The following is a 10115-nucleotide window of genomic DNA, read 5'->3' as shown; positions in this document are numbered from 1 at the left end:
GTACTTCTTTCCTTCCACCTCAGGGTGTTGGCAAGCCCAAGAAGGCCAAGCTTTGCTGTTGAAATAAAAAAAAAACAATCAGAACACAGATCATCAACAGTTTTTGTCTCTGAACTAAATGTGTGGTATTTTTAAATAAAAAATAAAACTATCTTTACTTGTGATAATATCATACCTCCACTAAGTCTCACCAGATCAATAAGCTGTTCAGAAACTGTACAATTCTAAAAGTTGCACTATGTTATGAAATGTTCCCAATAAAGTCCCTGATTAGGAAACTTAGACAACCACTTTCCCATTCCCATTGTTGACTCACCTGCACTGTAGTTGGCCTGACCAAAGTTACCATAGATACCAGAGCTGGAGGTTGTCATGATGATCCTGAAAACAAATAAACAAACAAAAAACATCTGTCATCATATGTCCCTGCTGAAATATATCTACTGGGGGTGTGGACAATATGGGGCTACAGGCAGTACTGGGGGTACGGACACTACTGGGGGTATTGACACTACTAGGGGGTAAGGACATTACTGTACAGGACACTACTGGGAGTACGGACACTACTGGGGAAACGGACACTACTGGGGGTACGGACACTACTGGGGGTACAGACACTACTGGGGGTATGGACACTAATTGGGGGTAAGGACATTACTGTACAGGACAGTACTGGGGATACGGACACTACTGGGGGTACGGACACTGCTGGGGGTATAGAAACTGCTTGGAGAATGGGCACTACTTGGGGACGGACACTACTGGGGGTTCGAAGATTACTGGGGCTACGGGCACTACTTTGGGTACGGACCATACTGAGTGTATGGGCACAAAAGGGGGCACAAACACTATTGCTTATTTCATTGATCATTTGTGACAGTCTCACCTGCCAAATTTCTGTTTCTTCATGTGCTCCCAGGCAGCCCTGGTCACCATGAAGGACCCTCTCAGGTGGACTCTGTGGATCAAGTCTGGGGAGAACAAGAGAGTTAACGTCTATGATTATAAATCTATGAACGTATCAGTAACAACTGCTTCAGTTCTGAAAGGCATTGATATGTATAAAACTGCTGTCTTGAAATATGGTGCACTTACCCCAGTCTGTGTCACTGATCCTTGCAAATGACTTGTCACGAAGGATACTGTGGAAAACAAGAACATTTCTGTTGTAAGGCAGCGTAAGCATTTAATGCTGAATATATGTTTTATATGAAATAATCTATAATCTTTGCTAGGTAAGGATCATTTAAGCTTGCTTGTTTGACACTCAGGGACATCAACGCTGCTCTCTACATTCAAGTAGTAAACTGAATTAAAGATTACGCTGAATGAAATTTGACAAATTTTGATAAAGAGAACTGTGTTCTAGACTTCATGAGAAAACTGTACCCACCCTGCATTGTTGATCACTACATCTGTAAGACATTAAGAGAATAGGTTGGAAGAGTAGTCTCTGCTACAATAAAACAGTACTGGTTTCATTAGGAATTTTAGAAATGGGTTACGATGCACATGCTGGGCTATCATTATCAAAAGATTAAAACAAATGTTGCGTAACGTAAAAATACAGGTTCTTTGGAGATGCATGTATTGCATTTTACTTCTACAAGGAAACAAACCAAAAAAGATGCTAGATTCTAATTCTAGAAAAAATGAGTGCAAGGCTCACATACAAAGCAATGTTGTATACATGTATAAATGTCCTGAAAGTCCTTACCAATTCTACCAAAATGGTCCAGAGCAGTCTGCACCACCTTGGCCCCATCCTCCACGGAGTCTATGGAGACAACAATATGATCTTACATTAGTTACAACACTGTTCTTGAAAAAGTTTTATTTGTGTCCCTTAGAAATGGCTACCTCAATTCATAGGCATAAGCTTAAAAAATGTATTCCATGCCATTTCACTAAAACTGCAATGATTCCCCTCACCATAGTTGGCCACGGCCTTCCCTCCCTTTGCCTTGATCTCTTCCACCACCACATCAGCTGGGCGGGAACTCGCACCCTCCCCTGTGAAGCTTCCTCCTAGGTCATTCACTGTGAGGAAAGAAAACCATATGATCTGAACAATATAATTGATTCACTTCATGTATTACATCTATGTGCAAATAAACAATAAACAATTATAAAAAAATTGAATATCTGGAAGAATCGAAGAAAACACAGCAGGTCAGAAAGAGATACAAGTACTCACCAACAACAGAAGCGCCCCTCTCTGCAAAGGCGAGAGCATAGTCTCTACCAATGCCTGCATATAGAAAGGAAAGGCCAGACATTAGTATGTATAAATATAAAAGTAAGACTTTCTTTATATTGAATTCAGATGACTTCATTCAAATTGTGATCTTAAAACATTTGTATATACAGGAACAGTTATATTGTAAAAGCCACAAAAAATAGTACTGCCTTGCTGGTACTTCAACATATCACATTCTACTAGTAGTATTTGCCCATATGCAGTAGATTGATTGTTACACAAAGGACAAAGGTTTGATGCCCTTTAGGTCATTGACCTTTCCTGAGGCTTTCTACCATAATCATCATGGGAAAAAAGACTTGTTAAAAAGTGGTGAATGCGCAATACATAACACAAATACGATATCTTTTGTCTGCAACAAAATATGCATACATTTTTGGTAACTGAATAAACACACACAGCTTTCCTTTCTGATTTGATGTAATCATAAAAGTACCCACCCACCTCTGTAAACGAATCTGAAACTTTTTCTGAGCATGTGAACGACATGTGCGACAACCGCTTTGGCATTTTTACATATATGCTATCTGTGTATCTAAATGTATCATATTACACGATTGAACAGCACAGTAAATCCACAGAGATTAGTTAAGGAAAACACGAGTAGCAAACGTGTAGCTTACTAGCTACTAACGTTATATATAAGTCGCGTGATTAACCGTAGTGTCAGTGAACTTTGCTCCAACTTTTTCGAGGTGCAGCAGGTGCAAGTTGGACCGACTCCGCGCCTTTCACCAGGCCACACTTGCGAGGACAACCATTCTAACAGCTCAACTTGAACTTGTGTTGATGTTTGATCAGTAGAAATTATGAAAATTCCCTGATATTTCCGACTTACCGTTCCCGGCGCCCGTGATGAGAACGACTCGACCATCAAAACGCAGCTCACCCGCCATGATGGATGATACCAAAGAAAGAAGGGGTGGCGCGTAAAATCAGACATTCCTAAAATTCAGATTCAAAGTGCTGCCTGCAAAGAAAATCATAACTTCAGATATCTACAACTTTTTCTGTTTTGAGATGAGATCATCCACTATGTTACTTTCAAGTTTTCTGGAAATACCATTAGAGAGCACCTATATTTTTTGGTACAGTCTGAAATAGGTCAGAGGTGGCTGCTATCCAGCACGTCACCGGAACGTACTGCGCCTGCGCGAACCCTGGTGTTTTGGGGCTTGGTTTGGTCAACGTTGCATTGAAATCCCGCTTGTTGCACAGTATATGTTAGAGACATGGTTTAATGTAAAACGTACACGGGATTTTACCCTTATATACGCACGTACTTTCTTAGATGCGGCCCTTTAGTAAACCGGGGGTTTAGCAAGGTTTAGCATGTCTATACTTTTCGCGCAGGCGCAGTACGTTCCGGTGACGTGCTCTGCTATCCATGCTTCTCCAGCTTTGTTGCAGTCCAGTTTAGTTTTATCCCGCTTAATTTGGACACCTTGCGCCATGTAAGCACTATTTTCTCCATTTGGTAGGATTGAATTAGTATCAAGGATATGTTTTTGGAAACATGTTGATGTATGCACTGAGTATGGCGATCAAGTGGGAAATTTTGTGTGGTTGTGTGTTTGCTGGGGGAAGGGGGGCACACAAAAAGTGTGAATAATATTTGCAAAAGAATGGCAAAATCTTGTAACCTATTAATAAATGTAAGGAGAATCTCCTGATGACAGATTATTGTACGTGTAGTTGGTCATGTTCAGGCTTTCGCAGCTGTGTTTCAGGACAATCCCTTTGCTGCATCGTTATCTAGTTTGGCATGCCTTCTGCCCTTTTATATTTGTAAGATGCACATTGTTTATGGGTAATGTCATTTTTCAGAAATCACATAAATCTTCTTAGAATTGTGGAACAGGTCATTAATGTCGTTGCCTTTTGGTCGGTCAGCATCATTTGGTATATCTCCAAGCAGGTTTATTTTAACGTCCTTTGTCTAGCGGCTTGTTCACTGTTTTTGACGATATATTGTGTTCTGGTTCGACCTGAAGGGACGCCCTGTCATCCTTATACAAGCATATCACTTAGTTTTGCTTTTCTAACCGATCATCACGACATCACTTCCACAGCCGTCATGTCCAGAAAGCAGACACCTAGCGACTTCCTGAAGCAGATCATAGGCAGGCCGGTGGTGGTCAAGCTGAACTCAGGTGTAGATTACAGAGGTATGTGTATCTCATATGCATCCTTTCTGTACCTGTATAGCCAGCAGATCCGCCCTTCTGTGCACCCCAGATTTGCAGGAATGCAGGGCGGCAGCAGCTGGTTATATCACACTGAACAACCTGTCACCCCTAGCCTTTGCTATCTGTTGAGGATGCCCTTGCCTGGTCCACTTGGTTTGACCCACTCTTTAGCAAAGTTATGCTATATAATAGTTCTAGGGAAAAACATCCATTTTATCATCTTTGTGTGCAATGTATAGTACACAAAAATGTACATAAAATTCCAATTACTGAATTAGATCTACTGTAGCCAGAAAGTTGTCTGTTTCAGGCAAACTCTGCCGTCTTGTATCTGGCCTTCAAGGGAGCCCGTTGGATGTTGGGCAGGCTGCTATAATATGCGTGATTTATCAGGCTAAGTAAGTTCTATAATAGAAAAATGGTGGCAAAACTCACTCACGCTCCCTATCCTGTGTAGCGTCCGTTGTTCCCTGTCTTTCAGACTTCTGAACTGAACAGTGTTGCTCTGCATTGCTAACCCTAATCTCCAATTTGTAACCCATCATCTTGCATTGCAGGAGTTCTGGCTTGCCTAGATGGCTACATGAACATAGCTCTGGAGCAGACTGAGGAGTACGTCAACGGGCAGCTCAAAAACAAATATGGCGATGCATTCATCAGGGGGAACAATGGTAGGTACAAAAAATTTATGCACAATTGTAAAAGTACATGCAAATATAATATTCCATATAGCTATAAAGCCCTCAGGGTTGGACAAGTCCACTAGCCCGATTGTCCAGGGCAAGTGCATGTCCTACCCCACTTCCCCGATCGAACAAGTAAGATTTTTCCATGAGTGAGGTTTTGATATACTTGTTACCTTTCACTGTCATGATCATGGCAACAAGCATTGGTCAACATAGAAAAAGAAAGCTAATAATAAAAGAGTACCATACTGGAAGTGAAAAAAACATTTTTAGAATGTTATTCAAATTTTGGGAATGTGAAAAGTTGGTTTGGCAAGCAAATTTTTTATGTACAGTACTACTTGCCTGATAGGACAAGTGAATTTCAGAAAACTTGTCCAACCCTGGTCCTGTATATAATATGGAAAGCTTTTTTAAGCAAAATGTTGAACAATAATTCTTTTTGGATGAAAGAAGGATATATGGAGCTACAACAAACAATAAAGTCATTAGTGACAATTTAAGTGTTAAAAGTAGGGTTGCAATCTTATATCTAATGATACCTATTCAGCAGTATAACTCACTCACTATCCGTTGTTTGATTATACTGCTGCTGGAGTCCCTGACGCAGGATAGGCAGCAGTCAGATGTACAAACAATAAGTTTTGTCAAGGAGTTTTGCAATGTGATTAAAGTGTTTCTTTTTTTTTCTTGTTTCAGTCCTGTACATCAGTACACAGAAAGCTGTAAGACGTGCATAGTCCAAGCACTGCATCTTTGCAGAGACCTGTTTTATTTTTGATATACTGAAGTATTCTGGTCTATGATATACATCTACATTCTTTGTTTGTTATTGTCAATATGTTCTAAGAGAGCTGACAGTGATTTAAGGATAAGGATTAACTTGAGTTCTTTGTAGATACCATTTTATTGTTTTTTTCTAAGATTTCTTTGTAGCAAACTGTATTGACTCATCCTAAGATTACTTTGTAGCAAGCTATATTGATGAGAATTGGGACTATGGAAATACATTGTATTATCATTTGAGTACATACATGCTGTCAGCTGGATGAAAGCTCCTTGGTCAAATTTTGTACTCCTTTGTTTTATGTATTGTACCATTGGTGGTGCAAAATAAAAGCACTTCTTTTCTTCTGACTTGATGTTCCTTAATTATTTGTTGCTATTATAGAGGAATTAATCTGGTATTATTACACTTCAATATCCATGTACCTCCCCAGCACCACTTGACTTACATTGGTCACCACAGATCTGTACATTATGTAGACTACATTGTAACTACTTGAATGTATAGAAATTACAGATGGAACCAATGTGATCGAATTCCACTGTAAACTTACATTAAAGCGCCAACTCCTGTATGTGTCTTGTAGATGAAGAAAACTCATATTTCAAACTCTTTGAAAAGAATAACTTTCTTCTACATAAGTAACTTGTAGATAACAAAATAATTGCTGAATGACAAATATCATCAGGATTAAAGAAAACATCTTTGTCTGAAAATTCTTCTTATAGCCTTCTTTAGAAGTACATAAAAATATACAACAGTACCAACTGACAGAATTCCAAATACACTGACAATAAATTGAAACTGACCTGTAATACAAAACAAATACTGACTGAAGATCAATGTATTGTCTCTATTGTAGGGTAACAATAACAACTAACAAACAGTAGCAATTTGCATCTAGCAAAAAAAAAGTCCTGACAGCTGTAACAACTTAATTTATGCACACATGAATTTCACAATTGCAGAAATACTACGACATGTAGACTGCAAAAGTTGTTGGTAGCATCCAATTTCTTTTATCTTATTACTTGCTTAAAAACCAATCAGTCTGAGAGCTCTAGACATATACTCTTTTCAATAAGTGTGATGGTTTCTTGTTTGTGGTCAGGCTTTCCACAAACACATGACCTACATTTAACTTACATTTAACGTACATTCATACCTATAGATATCCATATATGTCCGTTTAGCTGTACTGTAAGTAGTTGTTATACATGTAAGACCTTACGAAAGTCGCTGTACTTTTGTCGCGTCAATAAAGATTTCTCTATTAAACGTTCTATCAAAGGGAGGGCCCCAACCAAAGTTCGGTACTCATTTTTACCTGAGGAAAGTCATGCAAAGTGTCTATCCCGAGGGCACAAGATAGGTGACATGACAGAATTCAGACCCAGGACCTCTTGGGTTCTGGGCCAAACACATGGCTGTTATGCCAACAGATGCCACAAAGTTGCCAAATTTGCACTATCTTTAAAGCCTATCAATAAATGATAACAACGCCTCAGAAAAGACAAACATCAAAACTGTAAATCAGTTATGTCTCACTAACATTTATGTGAGATTCCATAAGACTAAGCAGTTATTGGAAGTAGCTCATCACTTCCAGCTTCAAGTCTGGGAATACCCATGACTTCCCTCCCACGAATCCTCAAGTTTGTAGACTTGATCTTGTAGTTGTTGTGCTTGTCTGGATCGCTGACAAGACAGAAGCACTGTTCGAACATGCCTAGGCATCTCTCTTGTCGATGCACTGTACCACAAACCAAGACTGCCACCAAACCGTGTGGATCTTTCTTTCCCTTCACACCGTCAGCTGCTATGTTGGGGTTGAATATCAGCAGGTCATCCCTTACGATGGCCAGAAGTCTCTGGCTGACCAGGTCAGCCCCTTGGTACTGTTCCTGGTGCAGATCAGGGGTGTGGTACTCCATCTTGAGCTGGGTGTCGGCCCAGAAGTGCTGAGGACCCCACCCTTCCACAGGGCTGTTCTTCAAAGGATGATGGGAGTTGAGAAGGTTGAAGAACCAGGTACAGAACTGTTCTGCTAGCAGCTGAATCTCGTCTTTAGGTTTGACTTGTGCAGATACCCTTTTGTCCTCCTGGAATCAAATCAATTCATATGTATGTTACTCTAATAGGTAGAGCTTAAAAATATGGAATCAATTGCATGATCACAACTTATCCTGTGAGCTATATGTCCAAAAAGTCACATCTTCGTTACTTCTACCATAATTACATCTCATCTCTTGCCAGGGTGCTGATAATTTGTTAGGAAGAACCCTAGCCTGGAGTCCAGCCTTCTTTGCTCATGGAAGCTTAGAATGAGGCTAGACTCCAGGCTAGTGGAACCCTCACTTGATTGACCCCTGATTGAGTGACAGTTTTTTCTGTGTCTTACCAATCTTAGCCAAGCTATCAATGTATGTTTGGTAATCAAATAAAAACTTAAGGAATTACAGAAAGAATGTCTACCTCATCCTCCCATTGCACATTTCTGGCCACCTCAATCCCCCAGAACTGCAGTACTCTCTGGATCAGGTCTGTCTTGCTTGCGGTTGGTGTGATGATGACATTATTCCTGGCAAGGTACTGGAACAGTAAGTCTCTCTTGATCTTCCTTCTCTTCAGGAGTTGTTCTGGTGACTCTGAGTAGGACACAATGGCACGGACAGCCTCTGTGGACATATAGTATAACACATGAGTTACAGTCATTATTGTCACTCCTAGTCTACTTGTCCAAACCTTACGAACACAAAAAAAATAAAAGCAATTTCCAGCACAGAACAGGGCTACAGTTGACTTTGCACCACAGGCTTCCTCATCAAATCAGAAGACATTCTACCTTTTATATCCATACAAAGTACTGTGACATTGATATACAAGTTAATATTAAAATTGCACATAATACTTGTCAAGAGGAAATAGCAACACCAATAACAGTAATCTAAATGTAGCATTATTTCTTTTATAAGACAATGAAGATTCATCCTGATGTTCATGTGCTTCTTATCAACAGTTCATTCCTGTATGTACATAGCTAGAGAAACAGAAACTTATAATTGTCATTTTCTATTGAGCTATTCAAGTAGCTGTTGAAAAATGAAAAAAATGGGGGAGGGTAGAATAGCTACAAATTTGCACACACCTCATAGCATAGAGTTCCCAATGGGCTGTTTCAAGGATTATTCATTTCAAAGAAGGGGGGTGGAAGAGGTCCCAATCCTACTTCTGACCCAACCCCCCGGACACAAAATTGCATAAACCCTACCCTAGTTCAAATGCAGATGCTTGAATTCTCCCCTCAAATACAGCCTCTTCTACCCCACCCCCTACCGTTATTTTTGTCTAATGACTTTGCCCATGTTTCGACCAGGTTAGTACCCGGAAGTGTGAAGGGGGAGGGGTGCATAGCTAGACAAATCTACCATGCCTGTCGTCTTACCATTTCTGCTTCGCACTTCTATGGCCCTGTTCGTTACCGTGTCCTTCAGTGACAAGAGTTGGTCTTGAGGGATGAGCTGCAACAGTTCTGCAAAGCACCGCTTTTCTTTATCCGACAGCATGCCGGCATGTCATCATCAGTGGAAGGACAGCAATCACACACTTCAACTGGGGAAATGAGTGTCAAAGGTCATGACGAAGGGCGGTACCAATTACATAGGAGGGGGAGTTTGAAGTTAGCATAACAACCTACTACTAGTCACTAGTATTTCGCCTAGCAGTGCTAGTAAAGTCAATAATTTTGGGATCCTTGATGTAAATCCCGATTTACATTAAGGGCCCCAAAGTGAATTCGAAGAGGTAAGACACCCCAGAATTCATCATAATAGCAGCGTGCACATGAGTGCAGACATAACTAGAGTTAAATATTAGCTGTTCCAGCAAATATATATACAGGTTTGCGTGTGAGTAATTTATGCGGGATAAATTAACATGAATATTAAAATTGACGTTAAAAACACTTCCGGTTAAAATGGACTATGCATGAGCCTTACCAAAGAAGTTCCGAAGGCATTATCATCAAATTCGTAGACTGAATCTTTAAAAAGAGAATGGACCTTTCTTCTGACATATGTCAACAACTACAATGTAGTGGACCAGTTCAATAACCCTTCTGCTCAAAAATTGTCTTTTGCATAATGACCACAGTCCAAAATTAACTTAGTCTGTGCAACGCTGGGCTGTAACTG

At 40.1% G+C, this 10115-nt stretch overlaps 3 protein-coding genes across 3 annotated transcripts in view; 1 reads left to right on the top strand and 2 right to left on the bottom strand.

The window, feature by feature from the left end:
* The window catches only part of LOC118409354 (peroxisomal multifunctional enzyme type 2-like), a gene marked incomplete in the record, with an annotated part of 22965 nt that extends 19723 nt beyond the window's left edge, over window positions 1–3242 (bottom strand). The window contains 9 exon segments of the mRNA XM_035810321.1: window positions 19–55; window positions 317–381; window positions 887–971; window positions 1096–1142; window positions 1394–1415; window positions 1718–1777; window positions 1933–2040; window positions 2198–2251; window positions 3099–3242. Of these exon segments, the coding sequence (XP_035666214.1) occupies window positions 19–55; window positions 317–381; window positions 887–971; window positions 1096–1142; window positions 1394–1415; window positions 1718–1777; window positions 1933–2040; window positions 2198–2251; window positions 3099–3156 (536 nt within the window).
* Window positions 3243–3294: 52 nt separating this feature from the next.
* LOC118409356 (U6 snRNA-associated Sm-like protein LSm6) lies at window positions 3295–6272 on the top strand. Its single transcript, XM_035810323.1, has 5 exons — window positions 3295–3375; window positions 3639–3714; window positions 4333–4428; window positions 5007–5120; window positions 5835–6272. Exons 3-5 carry the CDS (start codon window positions 4338–4340, stop codon window positions 5873–5875), a joined length of 246 nt encoding a protein of 81 aa, XP_035666216.1. The 5' UTR covers window positions 3295–3375; window positions 3639–3714; window positions 4333–4337; the 3' UTR covers window positions 5876–6272.
* Window positions 6091–9569, bottom strand: LOC118409355 (uncharacterized protein C3orf38 homolog). The gene is made up of 3 exons (XM_035810322.1): window positions 9368–9569; window positions 8398–8600; window positions 6091–8024 (listed from the first exon to the last, which is right to left on the bottom strand). The coding sequence occupies exons 1-3, from the start codon at window positions 9486–9488 to the stop codon at window positions 7497–7499; spliced, it is 852 nt and encodes a 283-aa protein (XP_035666215.1). The 5' UTR covers window positions 9489–9569; the 3' UTR covers window positions 6091–7496.
* Between the last annotated feature and the right edge of the window lie 546 nt (window positions 9570–10115).

This window comes from Branchiostoma floridae, chromosome 2 (genome assembly GCF_000003815.2).
Source record: "Branchiostoma floridae strain S238N-H82 chromosome 2, Bfl_VNyyK, whole genome shotgun sequence".
Taxonomy (NCBI): Eukaryota; Metazoa; Chordata; class Leptocardii; order Amphioxiformes; family Branchiostomatidae; genus Branchiostoma; species Branchiostoma floridae.
Note: the sequence above shows the minus strand (reverse complement) of the source record. Positions and strands in the feature narration are given on the sequence as shown.

Coding starts and splice junctions, on each gene's coding strand:
- LOC118409356 (XM_035810323.1), top strand. CDS start 4,338: ATGTCCAGAAAGCAGACACCTAGCGACTTCCTGAAGCAGATCATAGGC. Junction 4,429..5,006: donor CTCAGGTGTAGATTACAGAG/GTATGTGTATCT, acceptor CTTGCATTGCAG/GAGTTCTGGCTTGCCTAGAT. Junction 5,121..5,834: donor ATTCATCAGGGGGAACAATG/GTAGGTACAAAA, acceptor TTCTTGTTTCAG/TCCTGTACATCAGTACACAG.
- LOC118409355 (XM_035810322.1), bottom strand. CDS start 9,488: ATGCTGTCGGATAAAGAAAAGCGGTGCTTTGCAGAACTGTTGCAGCTC. Junction 8,601..9,367: donor AGAAGTGCGAAGCAGAAATG/GTAAGACGACAG, acceptor ATATGTCCACAG/AGGCTGTCCGTGCCATTGTG. Junction 8,025..8,397: donor ATGTGCAATGGGAGGATGAG/GTAGACATTCTT, acceptor ATTTGATTCCAG/GAGGACAAAAGGGTATCTGC.